We start from the raw sequence: 25727 nt of genomic DNA, 5'->3' as shown, positions 1-25727 counted from the left end.
AAAAATCACTTCCGGGTCAAGTGCCGTGTATAGCGAGGAATGAGAGAAAGATCGAGAAGACAACGGGAGACGGAGAGAGAGAGAGTCAGAGAACTATGATACCGTGTGATCTACGTGATTTATCGTTATTTGATCTACTTTCGGTTTACCAAGGTGCACACGGTATGTCATTTGTGTTATTTATTTAATGTCCTGTTCAAGATATTATAATTTGATTGTTGTTCGAAATGTGTTTTAGTTTTCACGGTGTTCCATGAATAAACGTTTTGGACATCAGTACGAGGCGTCATCCTTGACCGGGGTAGATACAAAAGGCATTCAACAGGATCAATAAAATAAATACGGACAAGTACCCAAATCTCCATCTACGCTCCATACTCCAAATGACCCGTTTGGATCATAACTTTACCTCTGATGCACCCACAGCTCCTAGTTCCGTCAAGTAAAGGTCCAAGATATGAAACTGCAGACCAGCAGGTGCACCGTTGCCACTGTTCAGGAGCTCTGTTGCAAAGAGCTCCAGAAATCTTGAGACCACACTAAAAAAAAAAAAAAAAAATAGAAAAGACATTATGTAAAATATTTAACCTATGTTATGACGTACTGTACAATTTGCGCATGACAGTTTTTATGGATTACCTGCTATCCCAATTGTTTCTCTTCAGCATCTCAAAGCTTTGTCTGAACATGAAGCGGATCAGCTGTAATACGAAAAGAAGGGCCACCATAAGGGGGAGAAAAGTGATATATTCATGGACGCGCGCGCACGCACACACACCTGGAAAAACTTGTCCATTCGTAGTCTGTCAATGCCAGTCCACTCTCTTTTGAAGGTCTTAAGGGAGCTCTCCAGGTATAATAGTTCTGTGGAAAACAATTTTCACCACCGGCTTTTGACATTTTAATTTGTATTTGGAATTACACCAGCATAGGATCAACTTACGTCCATCAATGTCATGAAAGGTGTGAATCAGTGTGCAAACAGAGTTGGAAAGCTCCTCCTGTGAACAACATTGTGCCTCAAATTAAGCAAATAGAAAGTGAAACAATCCAAGAAAGGCTCAATATATTTAACAATTAAATGGCAGTGGGTGCCATTAATTCAGCCCAGCACGCAGGGTCGTGGTGGCCAGAGGGAATATTGTGGGATTCCTGAATGGCCGGTCCATTTCAGGACCAGTTTAACAATCCCTGCCCCCAAATGGCATAAAAATTACGTTTTTGCGCATGACAGCCGCTGTCTACAGTCACCGAGTGGTTGCACCGCGACTCCAGCGGTCCATCAAAATACATCTCCTAGACGCCTCCTTAGTGAGGTGTTCCGGGCATGTCCCAAAGGTAGGAATTCCTTGGGGCGAACCAGGACAGCCTGGGAACGCCTTGGGAAGAGCTCAAAGAAGTGATTGGCGACAAATCACAGCTCAGCCTGAAAATGTTCCACAAGCCGTGACGAAAGAAATAAAGAAATACCTGTAAAAGTGGTTTGTCCTGCATCCACAAGCAGTAGAACAGACCTTTCCACAGCTTGAGCATTTCTTCACTCGTAAAGCCATCTGGACAAAGAATAATAAAACCAAAGGAGCGCCTTGGTGAATAAGATAAGAAAACCTTTATTAGACTCGCAATGGAGAAATTCCCGATTCACAGCTGCAAAGTTATGAAAGGAAGAAGTAGAACAACAAAATATAGGAGCTGCTCTAAAGGCAGCCACTCACGCGGCACCATTTTGAAGTCAAAATAACAAAAATAACACAACACATGGGACACAGACAGTCGTGCAATCTTCACCACTTTTCTGCATACACTTTGTTGCCTCAAGCAGTTATAGATGAAAGAGGAGAGGATCAAAGTGTCCTTTCACCAGTCGATCAGAGACGTCATGCTGAAAATGTGCACACGTCTGTTACAAGCTAAGTTTTGAAAGCAAACACGAAGCTGTAGCGTCCAGTGACGAAAAAGAGATTGGCTCACATCTCCTGTCACATGCAAATCCACTTCAATTCCAAGCCGCGACTCCCAGTTCCACATCCGCATCGGCGCTACGCGCTAACGTCCCCTCTTCTCATCGTCGGCTCCTCAAGCCTTACATCCATCCAGCCGCAGACCGTTCAACAGCACCAATCTCTCCGCTGAACAAAGTGGGGCTGTGAAAAATGCTGCCCATTACAGGCGCAAGACACAAGCGCCCCGGGACTGTCCAGCAACGACAGTCAAATGGCGCTGATATTCCTCCCAGTCAAAAACAGTGCTGGTATACCCATGCTGCAGAGAAGGCGCAACCACCAAGCACAGAGTGTTGATGAATGTCGTGGCCAAAAAATGCTGAAAAAAGTCCACATCAGGTCCACACGACATAACAACAAACACAAAGTTACAAAACAAACACAAAAATAACAAAAAAAAGCAAAGCTCATGAGAGCACTTGCAGACGGCTGCCAACTCGGGCGCCATCTTGCCTTCAAATCGAATCGAGTATTATATCAGCTGTTTTTGGACAAAGCAAGGACAAGGAAGGCAGCTTTCATTAGATCGTACATTTCATACAGAAAGTAACTCACCACGCTCCATTTTAAAACAAATAAGCTATTCACACACAGACCTCATAACTAGAAGAAAGGGGACATTTGAGTAAACATTGATCAGGAGGGACTACTACAGTGTTAGGTTGTCAGAATCAAATGCGTGTAGATTTATTTTTACCTATTAACCCTCGAAGTCCACCGCTTGCGATAAATGTAAAATTATGTCTTTGAATCAAAGGCTAAGGCATTCGGAAAAACACGTGAGAGCTGAAACGTATGGGGGGGGTTCTAAAATGGCCTAAATTTCATGACGTCACCGGCTGATAGTTCTCAGGCATTACAGCAATAATAAAAAAGGTTTTGATTCCGTAATCTTCACAATTTACATATTTTGCACCATAGAGACCCATTAAAATTCATATTTTTGAAAGCATCGTAAACCTAATGTGTAAACATGCATTTCACACGATTTTTACGTCAATCGCTTTGTTTTCGCTTGGACAGACGTATGCATACCACATTGTTGGGTTGAGGTCATTCCAATTGTGCAACTTTTAGGTGGCGCCAGAGGATCGCAAATGAGTTTGCCTCTTTGCAGGAGGCTTCAAACCAATGCATTTTACATGAACACGTCCGGTCGGGATTGTTAGTAGGGCTTGGTTGGGACCTCCAGACACAATTTTTTTTTCCTTTTGCAAAAAATAAAGAATAAAAAAATCCCAAAGAACTAATAAAAACTATATATATGTATGGATAGCACAGATGCCTCTGAACATTTTGAGTGTTTGAAAAAAAAAAAAAGAATGTTTGTATAACACAAAATACATCATTACAAAAATTGTAAAATGCGTAACTTAGGGTTTTTTTTCATTTGAAGGACCCATTAAACTGCCTTTGAAAAGTAGTCTGAAGTTTGTTGCTAGTCGAAACAGGGCACACGCTGCGAGCCCCGAAATTCCCCATCCCACTAAGCAGCGCACAATTACAAGTGTTTTCGAAGGCAGCAACAGTATGTGATGGCAATAAACCTGGGATCAGGTCGGCCTCCAATCGATAAAAACAAGTCAAGCCAACCTCCACAACGATTGTTCATCCTCTATGACGGTAACGCCGCCAAGTGCTGCAAAAGCCAATTTAAAAATAAAAGCCTAACTAGTGTCCTGCTATTGATTGGTAGCCGTCAATTTTGAAGTTTCACAGCCGGCATTCACAGCCGGTTGATGGCATGTTACTGTAATAATACAAGAGTTGCGGCTTAGAATTGAAGCAGATTTACATCAATTCAATAAATTTAAAATAATTGCCATATCAGAATCTTGGCTTGATGAAGATAAAACAACTGAAATGGAAATAGAAGGTTATGAAATGTTTGCAACTAATAGAGAAAACAAAAAAGGAGGGGGGGGGGTTGCAATATATGTAGACAAAGCACTTAAATGCAGTAAAATCGAGAGATTGACAAACACAATAGAAAACCTAATGGAATGTCTAACCATTGAAATACACAATAAAAAGGCATCAAATATCATCATAAGTTGCATCTATAGGACACCAGGAACATGTATTGACACATTCAATAAAAAACTAACATATATGCTCAGTTACTACAACGATAAGAAAACACGAATAATATGTGGTGACTTTAACATTGACTTATTAAACCCAAATAGACACAAAAAAACAACTGACTTCATAAATACTATGTACAGCAACAGCTTTTTCCCAGTAATCCTGAAACCTAGCAGAATAACAGTTGACACGGCCATATTAATAGATAACATATTTATAAATAAGATTGATCATAAAATGGAAAGTGGACTTCTCATTAATGACATAAGTGACCACTTGCCTGTTTTTGCAGTTTTTCATAATTATTTCGATAGAAAAGCTAAATCAACAAATTGTATAACAGAAATAAGACTAAGAACCCAACGTTCCATCGATGCCTTTAAGCAAGACCTAGAAAAACAAAACTGGACCGAGGTCTACTCAAACGAAGACCCAAATACAGCGTTTGAAGTATTTCAGTCTACCATAATCTCCTTATATGATAAACATTTTCCATTAACTAAAGTTTCCAAAAAGTATAAAGACCCAAGTAAGCCATGGATAACGAAAGGCATAGAAAACGCATGTAAAAAGAAAAACAATTTATATAAATTGTTTTTAAAATTCAGAACTGAAGCAGCAGAAAAAAAATATAAGACCTATAAAAATAAACTAGTAAATATTATAAGAACCAGTAAAAGAGATTATTATCATGCACTATTAGAGCAGAATAAAGGTAACACACAAGAAATATGGAAAATACTTAACCAAGTAATCAGAAATAGTCCTAAAAAAATGGATTATCCAGAGTATTTTATCAAAGGCAAAAATACTATTTTGGAAAAAACTGCAGAAATAGCAACTGAATTTAATGAGTATTTTGTCAACATCGGCAGTAACCTAGCAAAACAAATTCCTGATCCAACAGACCTGTTTGAAGTGGATAGATACGTAGAAAAAAACTCCTCCACGATGTTCCTTACTGCAGTAAAACAAGAAGAAGTATCAAATATTATAAAAACTTTTAAAAATAAAAAGTCAACTGATTGCTTTAATATTGATATGACAATAATCAAGCAGATTATAGAATATGTAGTGCGACCTTTCACACACATATGCAACCTGTCATTCAAAGCTGGTATCTTTCCATCAAAAATGAAAATTGCTAAAGTTATTCCAATCTATAAAAGTGGAGAAAAACATCTGTTTACAAATTATAGACCAATATCACTACAACCACAATTTTCAAAAATATTAGAAAAACTATTTTCTCGCAGACTTGATAGTTTTATACAAAAGCATGCGCTGTTAAGTGAGAATCAATATGGCTTCAGGGAAAAATGGACCACCTCAATGGCAGTTATGGAGTTTGCGGAAGCTGTTGGGGTTTTCCTAGTTCTAAAAAAAGCTTTTGACACAATAGATCACAGTATATTATTGAAAAAAACTAGAAAGATATGGCATTAGAGGTGTAGCTTATAAATGGATAAGTTATTTAGAAAACAGATATCAGTACGTGCAACTCAACAATAAAAAACGAATCAACTGAAAATCACTCACGGAGTACCTCAGGGGTCAGTGCTTGGTCCAAAACTATTCATCTTATATATAAATGATATCTGCAAGGTCTCAAAACTATTTAAATGTGTCCTATTGGCTGATGATACAACTTTCTACTGTTCTGGAATAAATCTGAAACAGCTCCTGACAACCGTAGAAAACGAATTAAACAAATTAAAAAACTGGTTCGACAGAAATAAATTGTCACTCAACCTGAAAAAAATCGAAGTCAATTGTTTTTGGCACAAGACCAATCAAACACCAAGCTAAAATTATGATAAACTCAATTGAAATAGAAAGAGCGTATGAAACCAAGTTTCTCGGATTAGTAATAGACTCAAAACTATATTGGAAACCACATATCGATAACGTAAAAAGAAAAATAGCCGAGACCGTAGGGATCCTCTACAAAACCAAGGAAGTGCTAAATAAGAGATCCTTGTACACATTATAAACTTCATTATTATTACCATACATGACCTACCGTGTGGAAATATGGGGAAATGCCTGCAAAACAAACACACTCCCTATTCTCAAACTACAAAAAAAAGCAATTCGAATTATTAATAGATCAAATTATACGGAACCCACAAATCCACTATTTATTAAATTAAATACGATGAAATTTTATGACCTGGTTGACTTTAAAATCGCCCAATTAATGTACAAAGCACACAATAACCTGCTCTGCTAAAACATTCAGAAGTTTTTTGAAATTCGAGAAAGCAACTCTGAATTAAGAGGTACCAACTTATTCAAAAAACTCAAAACAAGAACAAACATCAAGCAAAGAAGTGTATCTAGCAAAGGTGTTAATCTGTGGAATAATCTCGAAACGGACCTAAAAATGAGTAAATCGCTTGCCGAGTTCAAAAACAAATTCAAAAAAATAGTACAAACAACCTACACCAATCAGAGTTAAAATGATAAATTCTAAACATTAAATATAATGATAAATCAGAACTAAGTTGATAAATAGAGAAAGGTATTGCAATACCCATTATGAATACAAGAGAAAATTGACACAAGAGTGCCAGGGTGAGGATGTATATAATCCCGATACAAACCAAAAGTTGTGAAAATATCACGGTTAAGGGTAAAGTATGAGCCTTAATGGAGACTTCTTCTTACTTTTTCTTTTCTGATTGATATAAAAATGATTTAGTAGATATAAACACATAACGGGGTAGGACAAGATAAGTTTTTTTACTTCATCCTACTCCCTTGAACATAACTGTGTTGAATGAAGACTGATTTCTTTCTTTTACTTTTTTATCTACCTTATTTTCTGTCAAATTATTACTGTATATGTTTTATGTTCAATAAACAACCCAAACCCAAACCAAACATGGGACACTTTGATTAGCTCCTCTTTCATTTATAACTGCATCAAACAACAAACTGCATGCAGGAAAAGTGGTCAAGATTGCACGACTGTGTCTTATCGAGTCAACTACAATTTTATTGTCAAATGTGCTGTATGTGCAACATACCTTTACATTCCCTCTCACAACATGCAACAAGACAAGACACATTAGACACAGACAATCTTATGTGTTGTATTGTAGTTAGAACTGCATGACTGTCCGTGTTTTATGTTGTGTTGTGTTTATTATTTTACTTCATGTTAACTGTTTTGTAAAGCGCTTTGTTACAGCTGCCGCTGTTGTGAAAGCGCTATATAAATCAGCATGTATTGTATTGTATTGTATTTTGTTATTATGACTTCAAGATGGCGCCGCAAAAGTGGCTGCCTTTATAGCAGCTCCTATATTTTGTTCTACTTTCTTCCTTTATAACTTTGCTGCTGTAAATTGGGATTTTCTCCATTGTGAGACAATTATAGGTTTTCTTATTCTTATTCAAATAGTGCATACCAACTAAACTCTTACCTGAGGCAGAAAAAAAATGCAAGCATTTAAAAAAAATAAAATCAAGGCTCTTGAATTGGACTTTTGTCACCACTGGTAAAATTTCCAATCAGAATGTTCATGCACAGTATCGGTAACAGATTTGACACTGGTCGAAACGGCAGATAGTGATATCTGAATTTCAAACCTTAAGTATAGATGTCTGCAACGTTACCATATTTTCATGACTACAAGGCACATTCAAAACTCTTACATGTCCTCCAAAATGGAAGGAACGCCTAATAATGTGGGGCACTTTGTGTATGAACCAAGTTCCAAATTCTGTGAATGATGTGGAGTAGCTGCACTGCATTTGACTGATTGATGTGCGGACAGGCTGCTTATATAAAGGAAAAGCAGGCGTAACTTAGGACAGCATGCAGACATTAAGCGCCTTCCTCAACATTAAACTTAATTCACACAGAGAGGAGAGGAAGACATTAATGTCTACAAGATCTCAAATATCGGCCAGATTTTTTTTTATATTTTCAGACACTGTGGCAGACATGTGCCCATGAATTTTGGTAGAGAATAGAGAGAACATCAAGCCGCGTTAAGCATTATGCCCTATAGTGAACGCCTATGGGCAAGAAAAAGCTCAATTAAAATGTATTATTATTATTATTAATGCTCATAAAATCCTAAACAAAGAGACTATTACTTATTTTCAGAGGTTGAAGTGGATTTAAGTGTTAATTTGGGTGGCGATAAGTTGTCAAACATTAAGACACGTTAAGCTTATTCTCAACAGTGAGCCTCCTGATAGCTTAATGTCCATAAAATCTATGATAGTGTAGCGATTTTTGATATCCACAGAGGTTTACGTGGGCATAGGTAGAAATGTGCATGTGAATTTTGATAACTGCTCGTAGTTTCCTGACATTAACATTACATTTGGCTTTTTTTTTTTAACAATAAGCGTTTTAGTTAGCACGACGTTGCTGATGTATACAATGTTAATTGTGGATAGTGTAACTTAACCTTTTAAATCTGAACCCACTTACCGTACTGTAAAACATTGTTTAGTTTCGAAGGATGGAATTTAATTAAAAACTGAGCTTGGACACAAAAAGTGTCCATATAGTGATATGTAACGTTCAAAACACAAGGCAATGCTATTAATTCGTATTTGTGAATGTTCCGAGCACCGTTATAAATGCACATAAGAGCACTAAACGCGAGTTACTTACCCGTCAGTTTCTGTGATCTGACATTTATATACTTCTTTAGCTTTTTTAATGCTTTTGTTCGAATGGGCTTTTCGTTTGAGGCTAACTTTTGTGCCAGTTGAATCTCTGGATCGTGAACGGCCGCCATTTTCACACTAATTCACGTGGAGCGGTGCTGCTCAGGCGCACTTTCCTTCATTTCGTCGCAGACAGATGACATCACACATTGCCATCACAGGCACGGATGTATGTTCCTGTATCTTGTTTTCGGTTATTTTGAAAAGTCAAAAAGTCAAAGTCAAAAGCCAGCTTTATTGTAAAACATGCTCTATTTACAACATCCAGCATAGATGAAATTTATTTCCCCTCAACCACAGTGCAAATATCCGGTGCATTAAAAAGCACAAAGCTAAAAACAAGGGCAGTGAAAATTGAATACAAAGGACATATATAAATATGAACAAATATAAATAATACATTGCAATCAACAGTCAACAGACAAACAAGTGTACAGAAGAGATTTAGGGCCAATAAAGAAAAAAATCCAAGGTTGGCAAGATTCCCACTTTTGTCTCAGAATTCTAACTTTATTCTCAGAATTCTAACTTATGTCAGAATTCTGACACATTACTCACATTAAAGTCAGGAATTTTGAGAATTAAGACAGAGTTCTAACTTTAATGTTAGAATTCTGACAATAACGGGGGCTTAAAGTTTACAAGCAGGCACCTTTCCTAAGCATTGATAGAATTTGAATGACCCTATCCTCCAAGATCATCTCATCTGGATAGGGTCGGAAAGGAAATTACTCAGGCAAAACGAGAATCCAAAGAGGCCTCGGGAGATGAGTGACCTATGCGAAAGGAGATTTAAAGGTTTTATCCATGCACCCTTTCCTAAGCATTCGTATGCTGCACTCGATGAAAGTGGGAAATCGGAAATATTCCACATGGATTGTCCCAGTCCACCCTCAATGCATTGGGGGGGAATTTAAACAACAAAGACGGCTGATTCTGATAAACTGTTGTTCTGGTTTGTTACAACACATTTGAACCCCAGCTAACCTTCTTCATAATTAATTTTATTCATATAAATAAAGGTATATACTATCTCCAATGCATTTAATGAATTTCACCAAATAATTTAATTAATGCAAGGAGATAGCAGCATGTATGTATTCCAACACTCAGTGCAAATCATGGTGTGCTACATGAAGCCATGTCAAATTAACTAAATGTAATAATATAAATATTCATTCATAATAAATTGGCATTCACGGTTGTGTCTCCATGGAGGTCGTCATTGTTGAGTGACATCACACATCGCAAATTTGATCTGACGTAAACACACACACACACACGCATACACACAAACAAAACATAAATGTACTCTTTATTTCAATAGCGCACAAGTATGAGCATAAACCTATTTGACTTATTTTAACATGAACATACATTTCTTGTATATTAATTATTCCACTTTGTGTGCTACGTGAAGTCATGTCAAAAAAGTCATGTATACTCGTTTGCTTCCCAACACTTCATTTGTTCTTCTTGGATCAGGTCTCTGAGTTTTTGTGCTGTACTCAGCCATTCCATGTTTCTTCTGCCTTTAGCATCTTCAATGAGTGCTGTAATACTGCTGAGACTGTCTCTCAGAGACCTCGGTTCAGGTGTTTTTTCTTCAGCATCTTCCCACTCTTCCTCTTCCTCTTTAATGACAAAACCAGTCTCTCCATATTCCTGGTTATGGGTTGCAATATTACTGTCCATTTGCAGCAGGTCTTCTAGTGTGCTCTCTGGTGCTACTTTTTTTAGGCTCTGCAGATCATCATTGTAGAACTGGAAAGCTTCTTCCTCTTGTGTTGCTTGGCTTGCTTCACCAGAAAAGTTGCATTTTGAAGTGAGAAAGAGGTCCTTTACGATTCTTAGCTGTTTCCTTTGCATTCTATCCACGCTTCATCTTCTTTCTGCTGGCAAACATTTCATCATCCTCATCTGTAGAGACTTCCTCTGGATAGCCATCTTGAGGAAATAGACCTAACCGAAAAAAAAGGCAGAGGATGAGTCACATAACACAAATAAACAAGAAAGACATTGTGTCGTATCAGGCAATTTAAAAATAACAATACCTTCACTGAGATCCTGCAGCCTGCCATGAAAGAGAGAGAAAGTATGTTGAAAGACAAGAGGTCTGATAAGGCATATCATAAACTACATTCGACTGGCGTAAAAATCACTCTTTTCCCAATCTGCTGAACAACTCTCTGATCCACTGAAATTTTAAGACACTGGCCAAAAATAGGATCCACTGGAGAGTTCCCAGGCGAAAACCACTGTTGACCAAAAAGAACACAAAGGCTCATCTCACATTTGCCAAAAGACATCAAGATGATCCTCAAAACCTTTGGAAAAAACATTCTGTCGACCGATGAATCAAAAATTGAATTTGTGCGGCCTGTTACATTTGGGGTAGAAATGATAGCATTTGATTAATAAAACATGGTGTTGCCAATGTGATGGTCTGGGGCTGCTTTTCTATCTGAGGACAAGGTCAATTTGCTGTGATTGATGGGACAATGAATTCTGCTGTCTACTAGAAAATCCTGAAGGATGATGTCCGACCATCAGTTTAGTTTGCACCCTCAAACTCAAGCACTCTTGGATCATGCAGAAAGACAACTAACCGTAACACAACAGCAAGTCCATCTCTGAACGGCTCAAAAAACAAAAGAAAATAAAGTAAGATTTTGCAGTGGTCAAGTCAAAGTCCGGATTTGAATCCAATAGAGATGCTGTGGCGTGACCTCAAAAGGGAAACTCTCCAATGTGGCATAGTTGAATTAAATCTGCCAAAGTGGGCCAAAATTCCTCCATAGCGTCAAAGACTGACCACAAATTATCGCAAATGCTTGATTTCAGTTATTGCTGCCAAGGGCGTCACAACCCATTACTAGCTTCAAGGGGCAATTACTTCTTCCACATAAGGACAGGAAGGTTTGGCTTTTCTTTTTGCCATATTTAAATCACACGGACCACAACAACAGATACAGTATGATACTTTCAAAACTGTCTGAGGGGCTACAAAACTTACACTTTGATGATTTTGTAGAGCCTCTCTCTATTGTGGCTGGGTGTGCTACTTCGAATTGACACCTCTAAGAGCTTGTCAGCAAGAGCTGCATAGTCAAACTGTAAAATAGATGTTTCATTAGAAGGGGGAAAGCAGAACATGGTATTTATCAAGAGCTCTGACTAAAGTGGTGCAGTGTAGCATATGTCTTTCCAATGAAAACCCAAGTATCCCAAAATATGTGTTCATTCTTGGAAAAACAACAACATGCATTTAGGATAAAAATACAATACTAACCTGTAGAACTGGTGCTGTATTATCATCATCATCATCATCATCAAATTGTAACTCTGTGTCGGAGTCTCCTGATTCATGAGCACCCTGTTTCAAGTATGATTTACTGCCTGAAAACAAAATAACCAGCAAATAATGTCTTCCTGGCATAAAAATTCAATTCAATTCAGTCATTTATCTACAAAATTATGTAACATTCATGGAGTTCTTTTTAAAACACTGTAGCATTCATGATTTGCAATCAATAACTTACACAAAAACAGGTTGTTGTGTGCTATATAAATAGTGATTCTGAACGGAAACTCAAAGTTTGGGGAATATTTTTTTTTTGGTCAGATTGCACTTAATGTTGCGTACTATATAGCAGTGGTCCCAAACACTTGCCCGTGGGCCTTTTGGTACTGAGCTGAACGATCGCTTGTGTGGCGCTTTCTCCAAAGCTATGGAAAGAAATCAAGCCTGCTGTTGGCCATGTGCAAGGTACATTCTCAAAAACGGGCATGACGACAATCCAGTTGAATCAGCTGAACAAGTATTACTGAAGTGATGATGTGGAAAGCATGTTAATGCCAGCGGATTTGCACATCCTGCCCACCTAAAGATGAGCGGTTTAGTCGCTATGACCTAGCAATGCGGCCACCAAAATATCAAACACCGTATGTAGGATGGATTCGTTCATCCATCCATCCGTCCATTTTGCAAAGTGCTAACTTCAAAATCATTACGTTGACACTTTGAAAGGAAAATCAACTCAAAAATGTTCTTTAAAACAATATGCATTATGCAGCCTCATTAGTCTAAACATGGTATTACGATTAATATTGTGTTTGTGGAAAAATTAAACAACAAACTCTTCCCATTTTTGTGAAAATGTACCGTTAATCTGCTTCACGGGGTCCTCTTCATCATCAGAGGACTGGCCTGAATCAGAGGACTCTGCTTCTTTCAGCTCCCTCATCAGATCCTCAATGGCATAGGGAGCCTGGTCAATAATTGTGTTGAAGATGCTGTTGCAGATCGCTCGGAAAAGTGTCCGACTGGTGAGACGGTCAATTAAAGAGAATGGTCGATCAGTGGATGGCAAATATTACAAAGCAAGCAGGAAGCTTCAGATCAAGGCAGAATTTCGCTGCCATTCATCAGTGACGCTCCTAAAACTAGTATGATCAATAAAGGATGTGTTGCCTGTAATATTACACGACCAGGACGCCAGCCAAATCCTCTTGAACACTGACATCCAAATTGGAGATATTTTGCTTTGGTGACGTTATTCAATGTTAAGGTCAAAAGTTGTATGATTGTCTGGCAAATTAGATGAATACACTTTCAAGCCATTGAAATGAAAACATATTCAAAGGCCCGATAATTCTACCACATTTGAAGTAAACATATTCCGCTGGGTTATGGGGTATTCAAGACTGACAAAACGTTTTCATATACGTAAAATTATTGTTACCCCTCTGTTAATGAAAGAATAACCCTCAGTGATCACAGAAATAACTTCAATCTGACCAAAGTACAGTCAAACCCCGGCTTTCGGATTTCGACCAGAAAATTTGAGATTTTTACACCTCAGGTTAGAACTGAAAACCGGTTTTCGACCAAACTGAGCACACCCGAATACGCCACTTGACTCCTTTCGGGTTTCTTACACGAGCAAGTGACGCTTACACGTTTGACGTTCACAAAAATACCGGTATTATGAAACAGTCTTGGTTATTCTATAATTTACTGGTTGTAGCGTGGTAACTTTATGAATAAAACATTTGTCATAAGGTGTCATATGCTGTCGGTAGAACTAACGATGACACGTGGTAGATTCTTTCGTCAAATTGATAGTAGATTACACATGCATCGTCTTGGGAAGAGGATGTCAAGCCACAGCAATACTTACCTGTATTAATGATTACCAGGAAATTAATCTTTGCGGTGTGAGACTGGAAAAAAATACTCTGATTTTGTGGTGTGCTGTATTCATGATGCCATATGAGTACAACATAATTTGATCCATTTATTTCGTTGAATAATCCTGGAGTACACAGCTGCTGATATAATGTTCATTGTTAATGCATAGTTTTCAAACATTTACCCTTGAAGCATTATACTTTGGAGTATCAGAATTCTTGATTATGAATATCAGTCAAAATAGAAAAATGGCTTCCTATGATGAACGTTTACGGAACCCAAAATTAGTTACCATGGTTTCCCATTGGGTAATCCAACGGAATCGAAAAACGTGAATTTCCTAAATCCTCAGGCCTGCTACGGTACATCTTTTTTTCCCACCCGCAACGATCAGTTTGACAATCGCCACCATTGTTGTTTTGATCTCGCATGAAGTAATGTCGCATGTCGTTCTTGCAATATGCGGAAAGTAGATGATTGCCAAGTTTTGTATCGTTAAAACAAGTGTTGCGAACAAGTGTTGCGAATGTTTATTGCGGAGGTATCACGGAGGAAGCAGCTAAAGTTGGATAGTTTTTTGCGATAAGTTGACTTTGAGAAAGCCTTGCATCATTGGAAGCGGAGTAAAGAGAGAATTTATGAACGCAAAGACCAAACTATGGAATGAAATAAGAACCTATTTCTCAGCAAATCTCGTATGCCTGAATTATTAAAATTTTTGCAGCATTTGTTGATAAGAAATAAACCTATTAGCAATGTATATTGTTGCTGTTTGTGTTATTATCATATGCAATTGAATAAGTAGACCATTTAAGAATTCGAAATTTGGGACTCTCGAAATGCCTAATGGGACTCACTTTTCTCATCAGCCAGTCCCTGGGACTGGCTGGGGTTAAACTGTAATATTATCACTCCGCGCGCACACACACGCACTCACACACAAACACACACTCACACAAAATGTACTTTTTAGTACATATTTTTTAAGTCAACACCATTAAAAATGGTGTGGAAGATTTAAAAAAATATACTTCCCTGCAGATATGAAATCAAACAAAAGGACGCTAAGAGGAACTTACTCCTTGGTCTTGGCTGCCGTTTTGCAGAATGGCTCGATGAATCTCAGGTTCTGGTCAGCAGTGAGCTACGGAGAAAAAATGTGAAAAGGACCATCACATTTCTTTATTTCAATAAGTTATTAATATTTCCTCAAAATCTTTTGCAGAATCCTCTATAATGGATGTGTCACTCAAACTATAATATTGGCATTTAGAGTGGATAGACATCAAAATTTCATATCTAAATTCTCTTCAGTTTATTTTTGTCAAGTGAAAGGCATTCAACAGGATCAATAAAATAAATACGGACAAGTACCCAAATCTCCATCTACGCTCCATACTCCAAATGACCCGTTTGGATCATAACTTTACCTCTGATGCACCCACAGCTCCTAATTCCGTCAAGTAAAGGTCCAAGATATGAAACTGCAGACCAGCAGGTGCACCGTTGCCACTGTTCAGGAGCTCTGTTGCAAAGAGCTCCAGAAATCTTGAGACCACACTAAAAAAAAAAAAAAAATAGAAAAGACATTATGTAAAATATTTAACCTATGTTATGACGTACTGTACCATTTGCGCATGACAGTTTTTATGGATTACCTGCTATCCCAATTGTTTCTCTTCAGCATCTCAAAGCTTTGTCTGAACATGAAGCGGATCAGCTGTAATACGAAAAGAAGGGCCACCATAAGGGGGAGAAAAGTGATATATTCATGGACGCGCGCGCACGCACACACACCTGGAAAAACTTGTCCATTCGTAGTCTGTCAATGCCAGTCCACTCTCTTTTGAAGGTCTTAAGGGAGCTCTCCAGGTATAATAGTTCTGTGGAAAACAATTTTCACCACCGGCTTTTGACATTTTAATTTGTATTTGGAATTACACCAGCATAGGATCAACTTACGTCCATCAATGTCATGAAAGGTGTGAATCAGTGTGCAAACAGAGTTGGAAAGCTCCTCCTGTGAACAACATTGTGCCTCAAATTAAGCAAATAGAAAGTGAAACAATCCAAGAAAGGCTCAATATATTTAACAATTAAATGGCAGTGGGTGCCATTAATTCAGCCCAGCACGCAGGGTCGTGGTGGCCAGAGGGAATATTGTGGGATTCCTGAATGGCCGGTCCATTTCAGGACCAGTTTAACAATCCCTGCCCCCAAATGGCATAAAAATTACGTTTTTGCGCATGACAGCCGCTGTCTACAGTCACCGAGTGGTTGCACCGCGACTCCAGCGGTCCATCAAAATACATCTCCTAGACGCCTCCTTAGTGAGGTGTTCCGGGCATGTCCCAAAGGTAGGAATTCCTTGGGGCGAACCAGGACAGCCTGGGAACGCCTTGGGAAGAGCTCAAAGAAGTGATTGGCGACAAATCACAGCTCAGCCTGAAAATGTTCCACAAGCCGTGACGAAAGAAATAAAGAAATACCTGTAAAAGTGGTTTGTCCTGCATCCACAAGCAGTAGAACAGACCTTTCCACAGCTTGAGCATTTCTTCACTCGTAAAGCCATCTGGACAAAGAATAATAAAACCAAAGGAGCGCCTTGGTGAATAAGATAAGAAAACCTTTATTAGACTCGCAATGGAGAAATTCCCGATTCACAGCTGCAAAGTTATGAAAGGAAGAAGTAGAACAACAAAATATAGGAGCTGCTCTAAAGGCAGCCACTCACGCGGCACCATTTTGAAGTCAAAATAACAAAAATAACACAACACATGGGACACAGACAGTCGTGCAATCTTCACCACTTTTCTGCATACACTTTGTTGCCTCAAGCAGTTATAGATGAAAGAGGAGAGGATCAAAGTGTCCTTTCACCAGTCGATCAGAGACGTCATGCTGAAAATGTGCACACGTCTGCTACAAGCTAAGTTTTGAAAGCAAACACGAAGCTGTAGCGTCCAGTGACGAAAAAGAGATTGGCTCACATCTCCTGTCACATGCAAATCCACTTCAATTCCAAGCCGCGACTCCCAGTTCCACATCCGCATCGGCGCTACGCGCTAACGTCCCCTCTTCTCATCGTCGGCTCCTCAAGCCTTACATCCATCCAGCCGCAGACCGTTCAACAGCACCAATCTCTCCGCTGAACAAAGTGGGGCTGTGAAAAATGCTGCCCATTACAGGCGCAAGACACAAGCGCCCCGGGACTGTCCAGCAACGACAGTCAAATGGCGCTGATATTCCTCCCAGTCAAAAACAGTGCTGGTATACCCATGCTGCCGAGAAGGCGCAACCACCAAGCACAGAGTCTTGATGAATGTCGTGGCCAAAAAATGCTGAAAAAAGTCCACATCAGGTCCACACGACATAACAACAAACACAAAGTTACAAAACAAACACAAAAATAACAACAAAAAAGCAAAGCTCATGAGAGCACTTGCAGACGGCTGCCAACTCGGGCGCCATCTTGCCTTCAAATCGAATCGAGTATTATATCAGCTGTTTTTGGACAAAGCAAGGACAAGGAAGGCAGCTTTCATTAGATCGTACATTTCATACAGAAAGTAACTCACCACGCTCCATTTTAAAACAAATAAGCTATTCACACACAGACCTCATAACTAGAAGAAAGGGGACATTTGAGTAAACATTGATCAGGAGGGACTACTACAGTGTTAGGTTGTCAGAATCAAATGCGTGTAGATTTATTTTTACCTATTAACCCTCGAAGTCCACCGCTTGCGATAAATGTAAAATTATGTCTTTGAATCAAAGGCTAAGGCATTCGGAAAAACACGTGAGAGCTGAAACGTATGGGGGGGGTTCTAAAATGGCCTAAATTTCATGACGTCACCGGCTGATAGTTCTCAGGCATTACAGCAATAATAAAAAAGGTTTTGATTCCGTAATCTTCACAATTTACATATTTTGCACCATAGAGACCCATTAAAATTCATATTTTTGAAAGCATCGTAAACCTAATGTGTAAACATGCATTTCACACGATTTTTACGTCAATCGCTTTGTTTTCGCTTGGACAGACGTATGCATACCACATTGTTGGGTTGAGGTCATTCCAATTGTGCAACTTTTAGGTGGCGCCAGAGGATCGCAAATGAGTTTGCCTCTTTGCAGGAGGCTTCAAACCAATGCATTTTACATGAACACGTCCGGTCGGGATTGTTAGTAGGGCTTGGTTGGGACCTCCAGACACAATTTTTTTTTCCTTTTGCAAAAAATAAAGAATAAAAAAATCCCAAAGAACTAATAAAAACTATATATATGTATGGATAGCACAGATGCCTCTGAACATTTTGAGTGTTTGAAAAAAAAAAAAGAATGTTTGTATAACACAAAATACATCATTACAAAAATTGTAAAATGCGTAACTTAGGGTTTTTTTTCATTTGAAGGACCCATTAAACTGCCTTTGAAAAGTAGTCTGAAGTTTGTTGCTAGTCGAAACAGGGCACACGCTGCGAGCCCCGAAATTCCCCATCCCACTAAGCAGCGCACAATTACAAGTGTTTTCGAAGGCAGCAACAGTATGTGATGGCAATAAACCTGGGATCAGGTCGGCCTCCAATCGATAAAAACAAGTCAAGCCAACCTCCACAACGATTGTTCATCCTCTATGACGGTAACGCCGCCAAGTGCTGCAAAAGCCAATTTAAAAATAAAAGCCTAACTAGTGTCCTGCTATTGATTGGTAGCCGTCAATTTTGAAGTTTCACAGCCGGCATTCACAGCCGGTTGATGGCATGTTACTGTAATAATACAAGAGTTGCGGCTTAGAATTGAAGCAGATTTACATCAATTCAATAAATTTAAAATAATTGCCATATCAGAAACTTGGCTTGATGAAGATAAAACAACTGAAATGGAAATAGAAGGTTATGAAATGTTTGCAACTAATAGAGAAAACAAAAAAGGAGGGGGGGGGGGGGGGTTGCAATATATGTAGACAAAGCACTTAAATGCAGTAAAATCGAGAGATTGACAAACACAATAGAAAACCTAATGGAATGTCTAACCATTGAAATACACAATAAAAAGGCATCAAATATCATCATAAGTTGCATCTATAGGACACCAGGAACATGTATTGACACATTCAATAAAAAACTAACATATATGCTCAGTTACTACAACGATAAGAAAACACGAATAATATGTGGTGACTTTAACATTGACTTATTAAACCCAAATAGACACAAAAAAACAACTGACTTCATAAATACTATGTACAGCAACAGCTTTTTCCCAGTAATCCTGAAACCTAGCAGAATAACAGTTGACACGGCCATATTAATAGATAACATATTTATAAATAAGATTGATCATAAAATGGAAAGTGGACTTCTCATTAATGACATAAGTGACCACTTGCCTGTTTTTGCAGTTTTTCATAATTATTTCGATAGAAAAGCTAAATCAACAAATTGTATAACAGAAATAAGACTAAGAACCCAACGTTCCATCGATGCCTTTAAGCAAGACCTAGAAAAACAAAACTGGACCGAGGTCTACTCAAACGAAGACCCAAATACAGCGTTTGAAGTATTTCAGTCTACCATAATCTCCTTATATGATAAACATTTTCCATTAACTAAAGTTTCCAAAAAGTATAAAGACCCAAGTAAGCCATGGATAACGAAAGGCATAGAAAACGCATGTAAAAAGAAAAACAATTTATATAAATTGTTTTTAAAATTCAGAACTGAAGCAGCAGAAAAAAAATATAAGACCTATAAAAATAAACTAGTAAATATTATAAGAACCAGTAAAAGAGATTATTATCATGCACTATTAGAGCAGAATAAAGGTAACACACAAGAAATATGGAAAATACTTAACCAAGTAATCAGAAATAGTCCTAAAAAAATGGATTATCCAGAGTATTTTATCAAAGGCAAAAATACTATTTTGGAAAAAACTGCAGAAATAGCAACTGAATTTAATGAGTATTTTGTCAACATCGGCAGTAACCTAGCAAAACAAATTCCTGATCCAACAGACCTGTTTGAAGTGGATAGATACGTAGAAAAAAACTCCTCCACGATGTTCCTTACTGCAGTAAAACAAGAAGTATCAAATATTATAAAAACTTTTAAAAATAAAAAGTCAACTGATTGCTTTAATATTGATATGACAATAATCAAGCAGATTATAGAATATGTAGTGCGACCTTTCACACACATATGCAACCTGTCATTCAAAGCTGGTATCTTTCCATCAAAAATGAAAATTGCTAAAGTTATTCCAATCTATAAAAGTGGAGAAAAACATCTGTTTACAAATTATAGACCAATATCACTACTACCACAATTTTCAAAAATATTAGAAAAACTATTTTCTCGCAGACTTGATAGTTTTATACAAAAGCATGCGCTGTTAAGTGAGAATCAATATGGCTTCAGGGAAAAACGGACCACCTCAATGGCAGTTATGGAGTTTGTGGAAGCTGTTGGGGTTTTCCTAGTTCTAAAAAAAGCTTTTGACACAATAGATCACAGTATATTATTGAAAAAAACTAGAAAGATATGGCATTAGAGGTGTAGCTTATAAATGGATAAGTTATTTAGAAAACAGATATCAGTACGTGCAACTCAACAATAAAAAACGAATCAACTGAAAATCACTCACGGAGTACCTCAGGGGTCAGTGCTTGGTCCAAAACTATTCATCTTATATATAAATGATATCTGCAAGGTCTCAAAACTATTTAAATGTGTCCTATTGGCTGATGATACAACTTTCTACTGTTCTGGAATAAATCTGAAACAGCCCCTGACAACCGTAGAAAACGAATTAAACAAATTAAAAAACTGGTTCGACAGAAATAAATTGTCACTCAACCTGAAAAAAATCGAAGTCAATCGTTTTTGGCACAAGACCAATCAAACACCAAGCTAAAATTATGATAAACTCAATTGAAATAGAAAGAGCGTATGAAACCAAGTTTCTCGGATTAGTAATAGACTCAAAACTATGTTGGAAAACCACATATCGATAACGTAAAAAGAAAAATAGCCAAGACCGTAGGGATCCTCTACAAAACCAAGGAAGTGCTAAATAAGAGATCCTTGTACACATTATACACTTCATTATTATTACCATACATGACCTACTGTGTGGAAATATGGGGAAATGCCTGCAAAACAAACACACTCCCTATTCTCAAACTACAAAAAAAAGCAATTCGAATTATTAATAGATCAAATTATACGGAACCCACAAATCCACTATTTATTAAATTAAATACGATGAAATTTTATGACCTGGTTGACTTTAAAATCGCCCAATTAATGTACAAAGCACACAATAACCTGCTCTGCTAAAACATTCAGAAGTTTTTTGAAATTCGAGAAAGCAACTATGAATTAAGAGGTACCAACTTATTCAAAAAACTCAAAACAAGAACAAACATCAAGCAAAGAAGTGTATCTAGCAAAGGTGTTAATCTGTGGAATAATCTCGAAACGGACCTAAAAATGAGTAAATCGCTTGCTGAGTTCAAAAACAAATTCGAAGTCTTCGATGCCCATTGCGCTGTGGAACTCGATTGCTCTCGAGACTTATCTATTTAGCACGATAACAGTCAAACCATTCCAGGAAACGTTCATTTACTCGACTGTCCGTCGAGCCACATGCAATTCACTCTGGGCATGGAAACACCCGGAATCCAACCGAGCAAGAATCGCTTCCTCGTTATTCAAAGTCTCGTAGATTTGAGTCTTTCAGACTCCAAGTGTCTCTTGAATGTTTCATACTTTGTAACCCGCTCTTCCGCGGCCATTACTGTTCCTCTTCGTTTGGATGCCATGATCTACAGGACGTAAAAATGTTCGCAATTCCAGTAAAACTCACTGCAATAAAGAGTCACTTACATGTCATCGTTTTGGATCCAATGATTGAAAATAGCGGCGCGGACACACTTATTCCGTCGTATCGAGCGGAGTTACTTGCGTTAGCACTACTACTGCAGCCTTCCGTATTGTCTCCGCCTCCTTCCCTGTGCTCTCCAACTTCAAGTAACTGCTCCACCTGGCGTTGAAATGCCTGTCATTACAAGTCCAAATGAAATTAATCCAACCATTTACATCGAACCTTAATTGTGTACTGTGCCAACCTCCGGCGGGCCGGATTAAAAATACCAACGGAGCGGATCCGGCCCTCGGGTCGTAGTTTGCCTAGTCCTGAACTACTGCAAGAAAGGAGACACGCGTTTACATCAGCGAAACGGGCATCCGTCAGTGACAGACTGAGAGATCCGTTGTTCCTTGCCCAAGTTAGTGATGCTAACATCAATGGACGAAAACCCACTTCCGTCAGTGCTTAGTCCATCATTATTTAAAGTTTCATTTGTCAGCAAAACGGGTGTTTGTCAGGGCTGACGGACCTGACGGATTGCTTGCCTCTGTGAACAGCGAAGGAACGACATACAGGTACAAACGCCGTTGTCCCTTTCAAGGAGCTTGCTCCACGTCTTGCTGTGCAGCCTCCACATACATAAGGTATACAAGTCTACAAGTCACATGATTTGCCATTCTAACATTCCAATTTGTAACAATTTTATAGACACCTGACAGTATGCTATGATTCATTCTCAGTAAAATTGGAAAATTCTGAATCAGCATTCATTTTTAAATCGCTGTTACAGGCTCACAATTCAACAGACCCATTTCCCAAATGCATTTTCTGCTGGGTCATTGTTTATTTCATGGAGTCTTGCAACTCATCCCATTCGTTTCACAACAGTCTGGCCGAATAAATAACTTGCAAATAGCCACTTTACACCAGTTATTCAGTGTTTGTATTTCTGCTTTTTGAACATGCCGGTAATTGTGGCAAGGAATTATCCCATGGACGTGACGTTATGTTCAGCTCTGCTTAGTTTTCCTTTGGTGTTCAGCACCAGCTGGAGTGTTGGGCGTGGTGATCCTTCAGCGGTGCACCCGTTTCTCGTCTCCCAATCAAGTTCCTGTGTTTTAATGACCCTGACTTCTATGCTTTGTTGGATTATTTCCCTTGTTCGCTATTCATGCCCAAATTTATTTATAGACCCCCATGTGCTTCCTCATAGTCGCTTTTGTCTCGATAGATATTGGTTTTGTGAGTGTCCTTATATTTTGACTAGTTTTACATTTGTGTTTGGACTACAGTATTAGTTTTGCCTTAGAAATAAAACATAGTCCAACTTTTATGCAGTGTACAGAGGGGTGGGGGGGGGGGGTGACTCGTTACCTCATTTCCATGCATGTCGATTCATTCAAATTCAATTTAGCTGCTTATTTGGGGGTTTGAGTGAAGATGGGTCATTTTGACCCAGAGGACGCAGGGTGTGTACAGGAAATGAGGACAACAGGAGGGTTTAAAGTGCAGTACATGGAAATCTTCATGTCCCCCTGCTCTTCACTTGCGACCAGTTCGCAACGAGGCAAGGCTTCAATTTATGGAATCAGCTCACCCTCAACTCCAACGAGGACAGGGACGGTAGAACTTAACTGGGTGAATCGAAACGTGTTGATCCGACAGCAAATGTGTGCCCATAGCGTCCTCTTGTGGGAATACACCGTCACTGCAGTCTATGCCTATAGAGAATGTTCTAATCTCGTGTGTACAGTTAAAGAAAGCAAAAAGTAAAGACACAAATATCTAGCAATACATGTACCTACCATGATGTCATAAGAATTGAGCCAATCACAAATGACAACGTCCCCTCTGCCCACGACATCTTGGGCCTGCTGCTCACTTGTAGGCGTTACAGGTCAATCGGGATTCACAAAGCAATTCCGACATGCGAGTTTTGTGACACGTGACAAATTTCAACGCGTTACTTTGACAGGCCATACATTCTTCTCTTTGAAGGTATGAGGTCAGTTCGGTCAAAAAATGATTTTGCTATGTCGCTCAACATTTTAGCTCAGGTGTACCCGTTTGCTTGATGTACAATGAGTGCGCGGAGCCAGGGAGCAACAGAAGAAACAAAACGACAGTGTACTGCAGCGTCCTCATTTTCCTGTTATCTGCATTACAAATCAATGCAGTATATGACAGATGCGTCATGCCATCATACTATGCCTTTTCAGAATTGGTAACAAAGGGCAGGCTCGGTCAAACACTAGAAACCAATCCAGCTACAGTACCTGCCAGCAGTTTTGTCAAATTACAAGTAGCGACGTTACAAGTTTAACATTTGTTCGTGGCATGTGTGTGCAGGTAGTGTCATTGTTTTGTTTTGTTTTTTATCTAAATAAGGATACAATGGAGGTATAACAATTTTATCGACAAATAATATTTATAGTGGCGGGTGGGCGCAAATCGTTTTCTTCTTACTAGGGGTATGGTGGGACGTAACAGAAAATCATTGAGAAACACCGACGTCGGGTATGCACCCAATACTTTATTTTAAAAATGAGCCACACATTTGTATTCATATCACCACAATGTATTTGAAATCCATGAAGACGTGATAGAACAGGGGTGCCCAAACATTTTGGATCGAAGATCTAGTTTTCGATCAACTAACCTCCCGGGATCTACCCTTACCGTCGCACGCACGCACACGCACGCGCGCGCACGCACACACACACACACACACACACACACACACACACACACACACACGCACACACACACACACGCACGCACGATGAGAAACAGCCTGTTAACCATCGTAGCTCACACGTACCGTTTTAAAGTGCTTCCCTGGGCCCTCCTAGATTCCTATTCTTTGCTTGTGCCCTCGGTGAATTGTACAAGACGCAAAGATAGAGCGCAACAGCTCTGATCACAAGCTGCAATTGCAAACTGCTGAGCGCTAACAACTACCGGTGAGGTAATCACACGAAATTTAAGATTTACCTGCTTTATTTTATTTTTTTAAAAATGTGAAAATGAGACTGATAAGATGATTAGGGTGCAGTGTATATTAACACAAAAAATATATTACTAACATGTACGGAGACACACAAATGGTTGTTTTTTTTCTTCTCGACACTCCTCGGATCTACTTGGGACCTGTCTTAGATCTACCGGTAGATCAGGATCTACCTAATGGGCACCCCTGTGATAGAAACAATGATTAACTCTTTCATTCCACAAGACATACTTGTAGTCTTTTTAAAATTAGGCCCCGCCTACCAAGGACGTACTTGTACTCTAAATCTTTTTTTTTTTTTTGCTGCAGAGGAGGGTCTGATGCAAACAATGAAAATACGCCGTTTGCATTGTAAATCATGTAAAAAAGTGCCCAGTAGGTGGCAGTGGTGCCTCACGTGCTTGAAATGTATGCTTTTACAAAAAGCTTTCTCCGTTTTTTGCCCAGGAATCGCCATTTTCATAAAACTTAGCCATTTTGTAATCCCGATTGCTGAAGAATGAAGAATAGAAACAATGTTTTTTTCTGCTGAAAGAAGAGAGTCCTAACTTTATTTTGGTAGACTCCATGTTTATATAGCATTATAACCAAATATTCTGTGGGCCTTGAATGATCAGTCAAAATCCAGTAAAATGCTGGGATTGAGGGCGTTGCTCCAGTGAAAATGGCTGGGATTTATTAATAGCTTTAAGAAAGTTTGCACCAAAAAGAGCATTTAAACTTAACAATTTACTTTATCAACTGCTAAATTGGATTTGAACACAGTGACAACAGTAAATATAACCCTGATTAAATTAAATGACTGCTGCCATAACTCCATGAAGAAACTTGAAATTTAAAACCGACAAAAATATTTTGT

General features: G+C 38.7%; 2 protein-coding genes and 1 pseudogene across 4 annotated transcripts in view; 1 reads left to right on the top strand and 2 right to left on the bottom strand.

Annotated features, from left to right (window-relative positions):
* Positions 1-8905, bottom strand: part of LOC127612085 (ribosomal RNA processing protein 1 homolog A-like) — a 38859-nt gene extending 29954 nt beyond the window's left edge. The window contains exons 1-6 of one of the 2 annotated variants that reach the window (XM_052083063.1): positions 8731-8905; positions 1471-1553; positions 944-1001; positions 779-864; positions 640-701; positions 410-539 (exon numbers count right to left, since the gene is read on the bottom strand). In XM_052083063.1, the coding sequence (XP_051939023.1) occupies positions 410-539; positions 640-701; positions 779-864; positions 944-1001; positions 1471-1553; positions 8731-8857 (546 nt within the window). In that variant the 5' untranslated portion in view covers positions 8858-8905. The remainder of the gene's footprint in view (positions 1-409; positions 540-639; positions 702-778; positions 865-943; positions 1002-1470; positions 1554-8730) is intronic. The other variant, XM_052083065.1, reaches the window with a different exon arrangement.
* Positions 1-25727, top strand: part of LOC127612110 (ribosomal RNA processing protein 1 homolog A-like) — a 162840-nt pseudogene that overhangs the window by 91417 nt on the left and 45696 nt on the right.
* LOC127612095 (ribosomal RNA processing protein 1 homolog A-like) overlaps positions 10651-25727 on the bottom strand; it is a 34000-nt gene continuing 18923 nt past the window's right edge. The window contains exons 8-12 of one of the 2 annotated variants that reach the window (XM_052083075.1): positions 12952-12973; positions 12079-12185; positions 11803-11900; positions 10841-10860; positions 10651-10748 (exon numbers count right to left, since the gene is read on the bottom strand). In XM_052083075.1, the coding sequence (XP_051939035.1) occupies positions 10657-10748; positions 10841-10860; positions 11803-11900; positions 12079-12185; positions 12952-12973 (339 nt within the window). In that variant the 3' untranslated portion in view covers positions 10651-10656. The remainder of the gene's footprint in view (positions 10749-10840; positions 10861-11802; positions 11901-12078; positions 12186-12951; positions 12974-25727) is intronic. The other variant, XM_052083076.1, reaches the window with a different exon arrangement.

Source organism: Hippocampus zosterae, chromosome 12, assembly GCF_025434085.1.
Source record: "Hippocampus zosterae strain Florida chromosome 12, ASM2543408v3, whole genome shotgun sequence".
Taxonomy (NCBI): domain Eukaryota; kingdom Metazoa; phylum Chordata; class Actinopteri; order Syngnathiformes; family Syngnathidae; genus Hippocampus; species Hippocampus zosterae.
The sequence above is the reverse complement of the archived record's forward strand: the minus strand, read 5'-3'. Positions and strand labels throughout refer to the sequence as shown.